The following is a 16,809-nucleotide window of genomic DNA, read 5'->3' as shown; positions in this document are numbered from 1 at the left end:
CAAGTGTGATTGGACACACAAGGAATTTGTCTTTGGTGCATATGCTCTCAGTGGACATAAAAAGAGCCGAGGTGGCACAGTGATTAGGGGGCAGTACTGCAGGCCACTTCAGCTGACTGTTATCTGCAGTTCAGCGGTTCTAATCTCACCGGCTGAAGATTGACTCAGCCTTCCATCCTTCCGAGGTGGATGAAATGAGGACCCAGATTGTGGGGGCGATATGCTGACTCTGTAAACCGCTTAGAGAGGGCTGAAACTCCTATGAAGCGGTATATAAGTCTAACTGCTATTCCTATTGCTATTGCTAAAAAGACAAGATACATTCGTGTAGAATCTTAAGGTACAACACTTAATGATAATCATAGGGTACAAATAAGAAATCAGAAAACAATAGCAATATAAATCGTAAGGATTCAAGCAACAAGTTACAGTCATGCAGTCATAAGTGGGAGGAGATGGGTGATAGGAACAGTGAGAAGACTAATAGTAATGCAGCCTTAGTGAGTAGTTTGACAGTGTTGAGGGAATTATTTGTTTAGCAGAGTGATGGCATTTGGGGAAAAAAACTGTTCTAGTGTCTAGTTGTCTTGGTGTGCAATGCTCTAAAGTTTCATTTTGAGGGTAGGAGTTGAAAAAATTTATGTCCTGGATGTGAGGGGTCTGTAGATATTTTCACGGCCCTCTTTTTGGCTCGTGTAGTATACAGGTCGTCAATGGAAGGCAGGTTGGTAGCAATTATTTTTCCTGCAGTTCTGATTATCCTCTGAAGTCTGTGTCTGTCTTGTTGGGTTGTAGAATGAAACCAGACAGGTATAGAGGTGCAGATGATAGACTCAATAATTCCTCTGTAGAACAGAATCAGCAGCTCCTTGGGCTGTTTGAGTTTGAAGTAGAACTATCCCCCTTATAATATGATCCCTATTTCTTGTTATTTCTATTCATGACTTTCCAGATGTTCTGGGCTGGAAAGTTCAAACTTGTGCATGCCTTTGATGTTGTTTTATAATTTTTTAATTGAAAGTTTTACAAAGATCATAAATACTAACAAACTAATAAAAAGAAAAAAAAGAGAAAAGGAAAAAAAAGGTAGAAAGAAGACAAAATAAAAAGAAGCTTCCAACTTGCTTTGCAGAAAATAAATTATAAAGCCTATAACTACAAAAGAAAACTCACTCTTTTGTATTATCCAGCTTGTTAATAATTGAAACCACAAATCATAAGTGCATTTTTCCATTTTATGCAAAAAGGGGTTTCCAGTCAGCCATAAATGTAGATACTGTTTTTATGGATTACTTTGATGTTTAAGAAAATTGGTTTAATAGTGCTGAAGTAATTAACCATTGCATACAGATTCTTTTAAGAATTTGAAACCAGAAAAAAAAGAGATATTCTTTGTGGAATAAAATAAGATTAAAACAACATATTCTGTATAAATCTAAAGTGTTGGGCCAAGATATTGGAAAGAATCCATCTTGCATATCAATCAGAATAGAACTGGAAGGGATCTTGGAGGTTTTCTAGTCCAGCCTCTTGCTCAAGCAAGAGATCCTATACCTATATCATTTCAGAAAAGTGTCCAGTCTCTTAAAAAAACCTCCAGTAATGAAGCCCCTAAAACTTCTGAAGGCAAGCTGGTTAATTGTCCTCAGTGTTAGGAAGTTTATCCTTAATTCTAGGTTCCTTCTCTCCTTGATTAGCTTTCATCCATTGTTGCCCTCTGGTGATTTGGAAAATAAATTTACACCCTCCTCTTTGTGGCAGCCTCTGAAATACAAATATTTAATCATATCCCTATTTATTATTTAAGATATTATAATCATGGGAGTAGAAAAGGACTTTTGAGGGGGCTGGAAAGAACCAAGTAGAAATATGAAAAAATATGAACATATGAGGAATCATAATTCAAAATATTGCAGAACATTTTGCTTGGTGCTTGGCTTCAAATTCAGAAAATACAAAACCAGGAAAAGTTGTGAAGCTCCCTAAACTTGGTAGTGATCCCTGAATATATTTATTTCCCATTTACATTTTGTGTATGTGCATTCACTCATTCATCTGTGTTCCTTGGAAGGGAGCAGGAAGGGGAACATGTATACAGAATTATAACTGTAGTATTGAGTTACTTTGAAGACTATTCGGTGGATCTTTTATTGAATAAATAAATGGTTGGAAAATAGTCAGGTTAAATTTATAAAAGAAGAATCAAGCTTCCAGAGAACCAATATAGGTAGAGATAATTTCTATCTAATATATCAAATGCCATGTTAAAGTTATTGGTTCGATCCTGACCAGCTCAAGGTTGACTCAGCCTTCCATCCAAATATTGTTTTTAATTTTTTTTTTCATTTAACACTTCCAAGTGTCACCTGGTGCAAGGACTGTTACAGTAGATGATGAGAAGGAGACCACAATGAGAGTCACTTGGCAACCAGCACCTGGAAAAGTGATCAACTATCGTGTGCTTTACCGACCCCGTAGAGGAGGAAGACAAATCGTTGTCAAAGTGCCTCCGAGTTCTACCTCCACAGTATTGAAACGTCTCCAGCCTCTTACTACTTATGATATTACTGTCATTCCAACATATAAAACTGGGGAAGGAAAACATAGAAAAGGCGAAGGAACAACAGGTGCGTATTTTTTAAAATAAAAAAGTACCGTATATATGATAGATTACTGTAGCCAAAATGTATGAAGTTTACAACAAGCCCAAACTTGTTCCTAGTTTAAGAGATTGCAATATATTGTATAATTACTTGTTTATTTTTAAACACTTATTTATTATTTAAACTGCTGTTAAATATGTGTCCTACTTGCCAGTTGCCTGGAAATGCGGCCATTTCTCCTCCCTAGGTGGTGCTAAGGTTGGCTTTCAGAGATGCACTATAAACTTTCTGCCATTTCAGGCAATTCAACAACTAAACTAATCCTTGGGTTAATCTTCAATTAATTGTAATTGATTGACTGGAGGATGAGAGAATACACAGCAAATGAGGCTGTAATAAGGAATTTTTCTGGCCCAAATTGTGATGAAGACTTGAATCTTTTTCTTCAATGTATTCTTTCCTGCCCATCTTATTTCACATTTTTTAAATTAATCTCATAGTTTTGAAAGCTGCTGCTACTGTTGCTAATGTGGCACTTAATTTCTATACAGGTAGTCCTCAACTTACGGCAGTTGAGCCTAAAATTTTGTTGCTAAGTGAAACATTTGTTCAATGAATTTTGTCCCATTTTATGACCTTTGGGGCCACAGTTGTTAAAAGAATCACTGCAGCTGTTAAATTAGTAACACAGCTGTTAAGAGAATCTGGTTTCCCCATAGACTTTGCTGGTCAGAAGGTCGCAAAAAATGATCACATGACCCTGGAACCATATGTGGGTTGCAAATCCCGCCACTACCCGTTCGCTCGTGCTTGCGTGTGCGCTCACACACATGCATGATGCTTCTGTGCATGTGCAGAAGCATCCGGGCAGGTGGACAGAGCCTCCCACAGACACCGCTACCGGTTTGCCCGATCCAGACCGAACCGGGAGCAACCCACCTCGGCATGGGATGCTGCAACCAACATAAATTTGAGTCAGTTGCCAACCATCTGAATTTTGATCACATGACAATGGTGAAGCTGCGGTGGTCATAAGTGTGAGAAACAGTCATAAATCCCCTTTTGAGTGCCATTGTAACTTTGAACCGTCACTAAATGAACTGTTGTAAATTGAGGACTCTCTGTTCATGGGCTTAACTTCAGCACATACAGTATATAAATACAGTATTGAGATGAACTTTTGATATTGACCAAATACTTATTTTCCACCATAATTTGCAAAACAATTCTTTCCAAATCAGAAAATGTGATTGTCTGGATTTGTTTTCTCAGTTTGTCTCTCATAGTTGAGGTCCACCTATGATGTCAATTACAGGCCTCTCTCATCTTTTTAAGTGGGGGAACTTGTACAATTGGTGGCTGACCAAATACTTTTTTGCCCCACTGTATCAGTCAATGTGACACTGTGTAAATGAAATGAGTAGCGAACAAAAACATTTTTAAGTACCCCAGGTAATTACTCCTAAAGTAGGATTACTAGATGTTGTCCGAAGTTCAAATGACCATTAGAAGGTAGCAAAAAAAATAAAAGCTTTTGTTATTGTTGCCCTTCAACAGTCCAGATATTTGCAGCCTGGATCTGATAGCTCTGTGCTAAGACTGTGACATAGTCCATTTAATTTGCAACTTATCCTGGTTATCTGGAACATAAGAGAAACTATGAGAATCTCAAGCTTTCCCACGTATTTGATGTATATAATCTATGGTTAGTAGTGGAAGATCTCTTAGAACAGTGTACTAAATCTGTTGCTCATCCTTCAGGAAAGGGTTAGAGAACCCTCACCCTTTACTTATTGCTCGACCTCTACAATCTCTTACGATTATTCTTACTATTTGGAACTTGTGGGACTTCTCGTGTAGGTTTCTGATTGCTGCCTCAGAAGCTGTAGTTTGAAACGGTTATAAGAAATATTTTCAGGCTGAGTCTGAATGAGATGAGAAAACTTGATAGAATCTTGGAGTTACATTCTGAGCATTCTGTGATTATTCTCTTTTTCCCTAAGATCCTAAATATAGTCCTTGGCATTCTAAAGCATTTTCTGCTTGGGAGTTTAAAAAGCAATAGTATTTCTGTTTCATCCCTTACCAAAATCCTTGGCTTTTGCACTTTGAGATTGAACGACTGCCACTTTAGTTTAAAAGAAAAAAAGAAAAGAAAAGCCATGCACATATGGGATAGCTAGAAACAGGAAAAAAAAACCCAGTTGAGTTAAGAAGGAACTTAATGTTTGCTTATTTTGTATCTTACGTCCAATGCCATGTAATCTTCATCTACTGCACTGCTAATTGGACACCTTAAAGTGTCTTAAAGATTTACCATTGTAACCTGTCATTAATGAAAAGTAATAATGAATTGCTTCTAAAGTGAAAATCCACACGTGATTTTGGCACCTTGGAAGTAAATTTGAGACATAATCTTTTCGGATTATAGCATACTTTATAAGAGATATGAGCTGTCAACCTCTGTTTCCAGTGTATTTCTGTATAATCCTGGAAAAGAAATTTAGATCTTAGTCCATTTGAAATTGCATTAATTAGCAGATACAGTTTCCCAAGTTTTCTATCTTATTTTAATATTTTTAATGTAGGCAATAAATCAGCTTTCTTCCAGTGAGCCTTCACTAAGATAAGCAAGTTGGTGGTAAATACCGACTCAACTATTTGGCATCAAATGACTGTTCAATCATTAAGCAATTAAGTTCCCATATTTGCCTTGAAATCAGCTAGTCCAGAAAGCGGCCGCGCGAGTGATTGTGGGTGCACCTCGGTTCACCCACATAACACCTATCCTCCGCGAGCTGCGCTGGCTACCTGTTGATCTCCGGGTGCGCTTCAAGGTGCTTCTTACCACCTATAAAGCCCTTCATGGTAGTGGATCTGGGTACTTGAGAGATTGCCTCCTGCCAATTACCTCCTCGAGACCGATTAGATCTCATAGATTAGGCCTCCTCCGAGTGCCATCTGCCAGCCAGTGCCGGCTGGCCACTACGCGGAGGAAAGCCTTTTCAGTAGCAGCTCCGACCCTCTGGAACGATCTCCCCGTGGAGATTCGTACCCTCACCACCCTTCAGACCTTCCGCGCAGCCCTCAAGAACTGGCTATCCCGCCAGGCCTGGGGGTAAAGATTTGATTTGCCCCCACCCGAATGCTGAATGAATGTTGTTTATTTTTTTAATTATGTGTTATGTTATATGTTACTGTTTGTATCCCCTCCCTATAAGTTGTTAGCCGCCCTGAGTCCCCTCAGGGAAAAGGGCGGCCTATAAATAAACTTATTCCTATTCCTATTCCTATTCTTTATTTTCATTTGCGTTATTGTTTTTACAAAATGGATACTACATCTTTAAAGGCAGCTGAAATAATAAATTATCTAAAATTATCTTGAAATAACTACAGAATGGAAAAAAGTAACTCTGGATGGATGTCTTATTTTTTTGAAAGTATTAAGTGCAAGTGTAAGGCCTCCAATGCTGATAGAATGCAAAATGTAGGGAAAGAGAGCAGTGGCACAACTTTTTTTCTGATTGTATGGATTCAGTTAAATTATTCCATAAATAATATTGCTTTTATAAGTAAGAGAAAATAGGGTATTGTCTTAAGCCCTTTCCCCTCCAGCTTTCTTGTCATGCTTTAAAAATATACTTCAGAAGACATCAAAGATTTTTGAGGACTTGAAAGGAAAAGAAATAAATACTACAACATAAGCAAAAACATGTACTGTATCTGACATGTGTTGGATCTGTTTCAGTAAAATTTTGAAGCTGATGTTTACTTTAGGGAACACATAGAGTGCCCCTGATGTATTTATCCAGTGGGTACAGCTCACATTGGATTCAATGAATATTGTTTGACTTTTCTAGCTTCTCCATTTAAACCTCCCAGAAATCTGCAGACTTCAGATCCTACAAGGTCAAGTTTCCGTGTAACCTGGGAGCCAGCCCCTGGGGAAGTTAAGGGGTACAAAATAACTTTCCATCCAAGTGGAGAAAACAGACAACTTGGTGAATTAGTACTTGGGCCATATGACAATACTGTTGTATTAGAGGAGCTGAGGTAAGCTGATAGTAACTTCTTTCAATTTCCGTATTTTCTTGTTAATACAGAAAAATGTAACCAATGTTTTTACTGAAATCCCTTCCCATCTCTTACACATCTTCTTCTATTTTGAAAGCTACCCTAATTACTCGCATTAAAATGTTTTTATTTTCCATTTTTCATTTTCATACACTCACATATATACTGTGCATAGCCGGGGCCATACAACATTAAACAATAATCACAGCAATTCCTCTTGTCAACAATACCCCCCAAAATAGAAACCCAATATACCTCTTCCACTCTCCATACACCTCTTTCTTCCACCCCCTCCAACTTTCTATCTTCCCTCCATCATCCTCCTCTACCCTACTTCCCCTCCCCCTCTACCACTCCTATCTCCCAGTCCACTCCCTCCCTTCCTTCTCACCCTCCCTTCCATCCTCTCTCCCACCCTCTCTACCCATCTTTCTTCTATCCCACTCCTCCTCCCCTTGGTGTATTTCTACTATACGTCAATGTACTCAACTTGTCCTATTTTTACAGAGAAATTAAAGAGAAACAGTATACATGTGAAGTCGCATTACATTGAAATCTAACACATAGTATATATCCCCCCCTCCCCCCAACACCCCACCTCCCTCCCCCCCCCCCCGACTTCCCAGAGCCCATACACGGTATAGATTTTTAACAAACACTGTCTAAAATATATTGAGAAAGCTACCCTAATTACTGAAGTCAGAACTGCAGGCTTGAAATCTTTCAATAAAAAATTCAATAAAATACACAAGTGTTTCACTGGAAAATGAGATTGAGTCTTAGAACTCTGAACCTTTTTGCTGGATAATATATATGTTTCATACAATGGTTAGAATATAGTTGTTCTATTGAAACAATTGAAATATAATACTAATTAGTATTGAGCTATAGCTGCAATAAAGTCATTTCCCACAACTCCAGTCTTACCTGATGAATGCTAGCAAAAGTTTCAGAAAGCCTACCATTTAATTCCTTCTAATTCTCTAAAAAAATTGAAGAAAACCTGTTATGGTTTGAGCATCTGAATTAGGAATTGAGCAACTGAGATCTCAATCCCTATTCCAGACCCCAAATTTTCTCTATTATTTTAGTGGAGACCCTCTCCCCCTTAGCCTAATCATATTTTATGAGTCTCCCCCTCCTTCCCTCCCCCTCTGGGTAAAACTTATATGTTCTCACTTTTTAAACATGCACGGGGGAAAGAAAAGAAAGTGAAAGAATCTGCATAAACTAATTTGCTTTAATGTATATAGCACACATCTATCTTTCAATCATGCAGGGCAGACACTTCCTATAAAGTCAATGTATTTGGAATGTTTGAAGGAGGTGAAAGTATGCCTCTGATTGGAGAAGAAAAGACAACACTTGCAGATGTTCCGGATGTCTCAGTATTAACTACAGGTAAATATAGTTTTAATAAGGAAAACAGTGCATGGTGTTTAATGACTGAAGTAACAGCTTTCATAGAGTAATGATATATTTTATACTATATTGATAGTAGCATCTCTATATGATGGCATTTTAAAGCGGGCTCTCTTTATGTAAAACCTCACAGTTTATCTGCCAGAATTTTCCCAAATGGAAAAGTAGAAATCTCTATATAACAGATAGCGTTGATTTTTCCATTTAGAAGACCTTTCAAATGATGGAAAGTCTGTTTGCATGCCCAGTTCAGCACAGTCTTTGGGGCTATATTGTTCTGCCATTTCAGCACATATTCTAGATCAGTGTTTCTCAACTTTGGCAACTTTAAGTCCTCTGGACTTCAACTCCCAGAATTCCCCAGCCAGCTGTGCTGGCTGGGGGATTCTGGGCATTGAAGTCCACAGGACTTTAAGTCGTCAAGATTGAGAAACACTGTTCTAGATACTTCCATTCCCAATATCGCTCCCATGGCATTAAAATATGTGGAGGGGCGTGGAATAGACCTTTAGCTTTTTAATTGTGGTCCAGAAAGCATGTTTTGTAAGCGCTATTCTGTTTTCTGATTTATGTTATTTGTATTGATTAAAGTCTAGAATTTATTGTTTTACGCAGAAGAAAGTCATACTTTTAAATCTTCAGGTCCCTGGAGTAGCTGTTCTCAATAAATCTGAATATTGGAGCAATGATGTGAAACATAAATGAACCCATCTTAACTCTGATGAGTGTGCTTGATTTTTACTCAGTGGGATTCCTTCCATGTAAAGATGGAACCAAGCCAGAATGCTTTGCAGCTGATAACATGAACTTCAGAGCAAAGAGAAGGAGGAAGAATGCATTTTAAACAATTACAATAGTTGTTGAAAGGCTTGTTTAAAAATAACTGTGCTGTTTTTGCTTTGTAATAAATACACTTGTCATTTCCAACATATGGAAAGTGAACTCTTATATTTATTCTCATACATTGAAAATTCCTGGCATTGTTTTCTTTCTAAGCATTTAATACTTTTTATAAATGTGTGTTTTTGTCACTTCTATTCTTTTATGTGTTTGTTTCTGTTACCTTATTTGTGTTGTGCTTCTTTTTGTGATTTAAATGTGCAAATATCTGCACCATCTGCATTAATTAGCATATATAGCTGTTAATGTGCTGTGTTATGCATATGTATTAAGCTCTAAAGACAGTTACTCATAGCTATAATTTAGACCATTAAGCATTCTTGATTTAAACTGATGAATATGCAGAAGTAATAGTTGATTACCTAAGTTTACTTAGGTTTAGGGTTAATTCTATTATGAAATTGGTTCTAATTGTGTTTACATTCCATCTAATCAGTATTCAGTACATATGACAATAATATTTTTAAATTAATAATGTATGCAACCTTGGACATCTTTTTCATTATTAGCAAGAGATGAAATGATCATATAAGAGCTTCAGTTAATCAAAACTTACATAGAAGAACTTCAAGTTAATTAAAATCTTCATTATATATAATGTAAGATAGGATTGAAGAAAAAAGTTGTTTGTAACTAACTGAGATATATTATGATTGCTGTAATAGGCTTAGAATGTAAAACCAGAGCTGAAGCAGATATTGTATTGCTGGTGGATGGTTCTTGGAGCATTGGCCGAACAAATTTTAAAACAGTCCGGAGTTTTATTGCTAGCATCGTCCAAGTATTTGATATTGGCCCAGACAAAGTGCAAGTCGGTAAGTTTTGAAGCTAATGGGAATATTTTGAGGGATACTATTCAAAGAGAATTTGTAATTACACTACATTTTCTCCCCAGCTCTTGCACAGTATAGTGGAGATCCAAGAACAGAATGGAACCTCAATGCCCATCCAACCAAACAGCGTTTATTGGATGCTGTGGCCAATTTGCCATATAAAGGAGGCAACACACTTACAGGTATGTATGTGTATATGTATTTATTTATTTTTCTTAACAAACAATTTGAGCAGTAAACATATCCAATACATCTTCCTCCTCCTCCTCCTATTTTCCCCACAGCAACAAACCTGTGAGATGGGTTGGGCTGAGAGAGAATGACGGTCCAGCTGGCTTTCATGGGTAGAGCAGAACCTGAACTCATAATCTCCCACTTTCTAATTGGTGCCTTAATCACTAGACCAAATTGGCTCTCTTTTTTGCTATTGATTTTTCCAGTATACGTTATACTGGGTGGGTGGGGGGGAGACTCACAAAATTATATATTCCTAGAGTGTAGTATGGTATCACCGTGCCTTAGCTCGCCAGCCCTCATGTTTCCACTCCTATGAAAGAAACCATCTCAGTCTACAATGATCCCCAAGTAGGAGTGAGACACTTTGGTAATTGTATTGGAGGTTTTGCTTCTTCTGTTGTGAATGGGTATCTTATCTGGCAATCTTTAGTCTCACAAATAGAAGATACAAGAATAGAATTATGATTCTAGCAAAAGGAAAGTATAATAGGCTTCAAAGTAGATCAGGAAGAACTGATGTGTCTCCTTGTAAATTAGGCTATAATATTTTTGGATGTTTACTTTCATTTTATATATGTGTGTGTATGATTTCAGGAATGGCTTTGAGCTTTATCTTAAGAAACAATTTTAAGACTGAAGCTGGCTTGAGGCCTGGAGCTAAAAAAATTGCTGTCCTCATTACTGATGGCAAATCACAGGATGACATAAATATTCCATCAGACAGATTGAAGGAACAAGGAATAGAGATCTTTGCTATCGGTGAGTATCAAGTGAAGAGGCAATCAGTACAGAAAGGCATTGGAATATAATAATTTGCTCATATTTAGATGCTTTTTCAAATAATTGACAAATAATTACTTAAAATGTGTTATCTCGCGATTTTTAAGGTATTAAAAATGCGGATGTGAATGAACTGAAGCAGATTGCAAGTGATCCAGATGACACCCATGCTTTCAATGTTGAAGATTTTAACCTTCTGGTTAACATTGTTGATAGTGTCACCGATAATCTGTGCAATAGCGTGAAAGGATCAGGTATGTTACCCTTTTGGGGTTTTGTTTTGTGCTTAAGAAAAAGGTGTCTGCATAATTTCTCTTGGAATGTGGTCAAGCGGAGAGTTTCTGAACAAGATATCCATTTCTCTGGTCTATGTAGGAATGCAATTCTTTTCATATTTGCTTTCTTTTGGCATGCAATGTCTACACCCATATGTATTTCATCTATGCCTAGAGAAGTTAACACATATTAAAATGTGCAATCCCAGAATGATTTTTATTAGGATGCCTTGTCTGATTAGAATCATAGATCTGAAATGGAATGTTTTCTCCCTAAAGCATTTTGACAGGTTCAGTTTCTGTTTGAATACATCCAGCAGAGAGGGAGATAAATACCAGTTCTCTGGGTCATTGCTTCTGCTGTCAAATTGCTCAAATTTTCTCTCATTGTGCGCAGTTTGTTTTCCTATAACTTCTGTTGTGAACGTAGTTCAGATACAGCTCCATTCAATATGGAAATGGCTTTAATATTGAAATAATAAATACTTTATAATAAAGTGTTCCTATGTGCTTAAGAAAACCTGTATTTTATTGCTTTGATTATGAGTCATCTCTGGCAAACCTTCTCATCAAGACTTCCTTACCCTAAATTCCATTTTTTTCTTTTCGCAACAGGTGATTTGTCTCTGCCTCCCACCAATCTAGTTACTTCTGAAGTGACCCCTCTTTCCTTTAGAGTGTCCTGGACTGCACCCACTGAGAGCGTGGATAGATACAGAGTTGAATATTATCCTGCCCGAGGAGGGACACCACAGGAGGTCAGATTTGGAGACAGATTATTTTGGTTCTTATTTGGGGTGGGGGGAGAGTTATTTTGCTCAGTTTAGATTCCTAAGTTTTGAAATAAAGGCTCGCTCATCAGTCACTACAGTTTATTCATACACGTGCATTTCCCATTAATCGACAAATAGAATTTTAAGCACAAGAGTAACCTTAAGTGGAAACAAATCCATTGTTTCTGGCTAAAACATATGGCGAATGCATGCATGCGTTTGCGGCTGCTGGGTGTAAATCTTAAACTATACTCACTTGAGCAAAAATTTTCCTTATTACATAGTACCAAATTAAACAGAGAAAGGCATTAGTAATATCTTACTGATACTTTTTTATTTTTTTTTGTTATTTGTTTATTATTTATAGGCCGCCCTTTTCCCTGAGGGGACTCAGGGCGGCTTACAATTTGTGGGGAGGGGAACACAAGACAAGACATGAGACAATACATAAGTAAAAATAGAACACAACATTCATTCATCATTCGGGTGGGGACGGATTAGAATCTTTATCCCCAGGCCTGACGGGATAGCCAGGCCTTGAGGGCCGTGCGGAAGGTCTGGACGGTGGTGAGGGTGCGAATCTCCACGGGGAGATCGTTCCAAAGGGTCGGAGCTACTACTGAAAAGGCTCTCCTCCGCGTAGTTGCCAGTTGACACTGACTGGCGGATGGAACTCGGAGGAGGCCTAATCTGTGTGATCTAATAGGTCGTAGGGAGGTAATTGGCAGGAGGCAGTCTCTCAAGTACTGGTTCAGAATGGCTGGGACTGCTAGGCTGGATTGGGTGCCGGAAGAAGAGGCACATTGTATTTTATAGCAGTGGTGGGCAACTATGGCCGCGTTACGACCTGTGGGCTTCAACTCCCAGGATTCCCAAGCTCGCAGTAGCCTTACTCAATTCAATGACAATAACAATTGATATTTCCCTTGCGAGTAGAGTCCTCACATTGCATTGCTTAACCAGTCCAATCCAGTAAGGATTGGTATTAAACAAAAGGGATTGATTAGCTGCAGTCATTAATTTAATGCTTATTTTCCCTATAGCATGGTTCTTCTTAAGTTGATCCTCTGGCTAGTGCTGGAATCTATTATACAAAAATAATAACTCGCATGTGGCAACCAGACAGCTTGCATCCTATTATAATTATCTGGATGCCATTATATCCAGACATCCAGAATACTTAGGAGAATTAACACAGGCTTTTTAACCATTAGCAAATAATAGACATGATCAGAAAGAAGCCCCAGGAGGGGGAGGGGGAGGAAGGAAAAACTAAGTAGCTGAAAGGAAGTATATAGTAACAGAGCTTTTACTGCATGTAAACATTATCTATTTCCCTTTCCTATATATGTGTATAAGTTTATTCTTTGATATAATATCTGTTACTATTCTTTTATACATTGTAATCTTATAAATACATATGTCTGTACATATATATTCATATTCCTATTTTTGGAACGACAGTTGGCTGGTTTCTCAATGCAGCATATATTTGAAACAGCCCTTAAATCCTCATATACAGTGAAATGGTAGTCAGTTTATATGCCGTATATACAGTGGTGGGTTTCAAAAATTGTTCGAACCTACTCTGTGGGTGTGGCCTCCTTTGTGGGAGTGGCTTGCCGCCCATGTGACTGGATGGGAGTGGCTTGCCACCCATGTGACCGGATATGAAGATGCCGACGACAGTTGTCAGAACCACCTTAAATTACCTCACACACAGCACTGGCATGCATAAGAATAGGATGTAAACTTGTTTTTTTAAAGGCATCTTTGGTTTGCGTTAAAACAACTTCAACACACGCAATGTTCTGATTGCACCACAAACACAGTAGTCATCCTTACCTTTCACAGAGGCACTGAGTTTTATAAATATGAGCATGATAGTGTAGAATAATCATATCCAAGGACCAGTGGTGGGTTTCAAAAAAATTTGGAACCTCTTCTGTAGGTGTGGCCTGCTTTCCGGGTCCACTGGTGGAGCCTCTTCTAACCGGTTTAGTAGATTTGATGAACCGGTTCTACCAAATAAGTGCGAACTGGTAGGAACCCACCTCTGCGTATATATAGTACGTTTGGATACTTTTCTCCTGTCTTCTGTGATTGCATATTTCAGATAGATTTCAGCCATGATGCAGTGAAACTTACTATAAGGGTGTTAAGATTTATACATCCTAATTTTACAAATAATTCATATTTTACAGCTTTTGGTACCAGATATATACTACTGGTATTACATCTGGTACAGAGACAACTTACGTTCTATTTTAAATTATTTAGTACCTGAACCAAGATAATAACTATGTTTATATTACATTTATTTTTTGAAATATGTAACAATTACATCTGCTACTGTTTGATTTATGTTTTATGTTTGTTCAGGTCTTTGTAAGTCGTTCGGATACCACTACTGTACTCACTGGCCTCAAGCCTGAAACAGAATATGTTGTGAATGTATTTTCTATAGTAGAAGGTACCAGTAGTGAACCATTAAAAGGGACCGAAACAACATGTAAGTGAAAATTACAAAATAATAGACATATTGAATAATTATTAGGTGCATACAAATAATATTAATAAAATGTATGGCAAACTTCCTTTACTTTTTGTTTCGTAAGGGACTGGCCTTAGGACAGAGGTCTTCAAACTTGGCAACTGTAAGACTTGTGGACTTCAACTCCCAGAATTCTCCTGCCAGCTAGTTGAAGTCCACATGCTATGCTGGCAGGAGAATTCTGGGAGTTGAAGTCCACAAGTCTTAAAGTTGCCAAGTTTGGAGACCCCTGCCTTAGGAGATTGGTAGTGAAAGATATTAAAGCTGGCCCAAAGGTGCTTTCTCCAAAAGGTGGCTGGACTTCCTTGTTTTTTTTCTTGGAAAATGTTTTGCTTGTCATCCAAGAAGCTTCTTCAGTTCCAGCTTCTTGGATGAGGAGCACAACGTTTTCAAAGGGGAAAAAAAAACGAAGGCAGTCCAGATGCCTTTTGGAAAAAGCACCTTTGGGACAACCATGACCTGGATGATTGAGAATCTCCATAGGTGATATCGAAGCTGGTACGGTATGCGAAAGTTGCCTACTGATTTCACATTGCAGTGCTCTTGAATTCTGTCCCAAGAGACCAGGGTATGATTGATGGGGTGAGAAGTGGAGATGTTTCAGAAATTTGCTCACTCTGTTTCAAGAGTTGTACTTGCTGCATTGCCAAGACAGAGTTGATGGAAGAGCCGAGGTGGCGCAATGGTTAGAGTGCAGTATTGCAGGCTACTTCAGCTGACTGCTAGCTGCAGTTTGGCAGATCGAATCTCAACAGGCTCAAGGTTGACTTAGCCTTCCATCCTTCTGAAGTCGGTAAAATGAGGACTCAGATTGTGGGGGGCAATAGGCTGACTCTGTAAACCGCTTAGAGAGGGCTGTAAAAGCACTATGAAGCGGTATATAAGTCTAAGTGCTATTGCCTGGGAAACTGGTGGATTTCAGAAGGATAATTCTGGGTAGTCATCAGAAACCACCTTTGTGAAATTCTAGGGATCCAATGGGACTGTTGCTACTGCACTGCCTTCCCTACTATGTAGAAGCTCTCCTATTTGAATTGCTTGACACTGGCTATATTCCTTGTGGTGCTTCCTAGACTTAGGATCTTTGGGGACTTTCAACTGCCTTCACTGAATGCAGAAATGGACCAGGATCTGGCTTCAGATTAGGATACAGCACTGAAGTGCCACTTTAGAGTTATCTCTAGCACGTTTGGAGACGTCTTGATCTCTCAGTGGCTGTTGATACCTACAATCATGGTTCCATCTAGAGCAGGTCAGGAGGTTGGGATTTATGGGGCACAGGCTTGCAGTGGTTCTCCTCCTTCATCTGAGGCTGATTCCAGCCAATGTTTGGCAAGGGTGGAGTAGATAGACATGTGAGAGGCCTCAGATATGATGTGCATTAGTGTTTTGTTTTGAAATGTTTGTTTGTGGCTTTCAACCAGATGTTAATTGCTTTGAGATGTATTGCACTTTGGGTGGTGCATATACAGTAAATTGAATGAAAGAACAAAGATACATAAACCATAAATAAGCCATATGTTTTTTTTTAAATCACAACCTCCTAACATGTGTCCATTGTCTTAGTTAAAGGGAGCCCAGGATATAAAACAAAAGAACATTGGAACCCTAATGTAATATCTGTAATACATTAAGCAAAAAGCATTTGCCTATTGGTGCCCAGACCATAGAACAGAGAATGACTTCTTAAAAACTTACATAAAAGATAAGAAGCAGCCACATGAGGAATTGCTTAATAAAATTGACTCTTCGTAGGTTTTTTTGACCATTATTTATCAACCGGTTCCCTAAACAGGCATGGAATATTTAATTTGATCACTTATTCCCCAAGGAATGCTGTATCTTTTAGTAGGGACTTATGCGATGGTTATTTAGCAAGCTAGGAATGGGTCACTGGCCCTATGCCAGGGGAAGGATGAGTCATCTGGATTCTGCTGCCTGGCCACCATGAAGCTACTCAATCTTCTCCTTTCCCATGGATTTTTCGTCTATGGTTTCCAGACCATTTGAATAAGTAGCACCAACAATTTAAACCTGTATTTCTTTATTTGTGTAGTTGGAAAGTTTGAGGGTTACAGAATGGAATGGATAGTTTTAGCACCTTTAAGGTGGGCTAAATAAAATTGGCTCTGCGCACTCCATTGACATTGTGGTGTTACTAGGCACGAGACAAAAAAAGCTTTTTGAATCTTTTTTTTTAAAAAAAAAGAAATCCTGCTGGTCACAAGAAAATTGGTAATCCCTATGTGAGAAGCTTCAGGTTATTTAACATCTTATCTTGTTGCCAGAAACTTTAGCTAATAGCAAAGTCTGCATGGGTCAGTGAATGTGACTGTGTCACCATGTTGCAATTCTTCA

General features: G+C 38.3%; 1 protein-coding gene across 3 annotated transcripts in view; it reads left to right on the top strand.

Annotated features, from left to right (window-relative positions):
• Positions 1 to 16,809, top strand: part of COL12A1 (collagen type XII alpha 1 chain) — a 148,033-nt gene that overhangs the window by 58,273 nt on the left and 72,951 nt on the right. For all 3 annotated transcript variants that reach the window (XM_032215657.1, XM_032215655.1, XM_032215656.1), the window contains exons 15-23: positions 2,361 to 2,627; positions 6,464 to 6,656; positions 7,957 to 8,078; positions 9,665 to 9,814; positions 9,895 to 10,014; positions 10,664 to 10,828; positions 10,957 to 11,103; positions 11,740 to 11,882; positions 14,280 to 14,409. In XM_032215657.1, the coding sequence (XP_032071548.1) occupies positions 2,361 to 2,627; positions 6,464 to 6,656; positions 7,957 to 8,078; positions 9,665 to 9,814; positions 9,895 to 10,014; positions 10,664 to 10,828; positions 10,957 to 11,103; positions 11,740 to 11,882; positions 14,280 to 14,409 (1,437 nt within the window). The remainder of the gene's footprint in view (positions 1 to 2,360; positions 2,628 to 6,463; positions 6,657 to 7,956; positions 8,079 to 9,664; positions 9,815 to 9,894; positions 10,015 to 10,663; positions 10,829 to 10,956; positions 11,104 to 11,739; positions 11,883 to 14,279; positions 14,410 to 16,809) is intronic.

Source organism: Thamnophis elegans, chromosome 4 (genome assembly GCF_009769535.1).
Source record: "Thamnophis elegans isolate rThaEle1 chromosome 4, rThaEle1.pri, whole genome shotgun sequence".
NCBI lineage: Eukaryota > Metazoa > Chordata > Lepidosauria > Squamata > Colubridae > Thamnophis > Thamnophis elegans.
The sequence above is the reverse complement of the archived record's forward strand: the minus strand, read 5'-3'. Positions and strand labels throughout refer to the sequence as shown.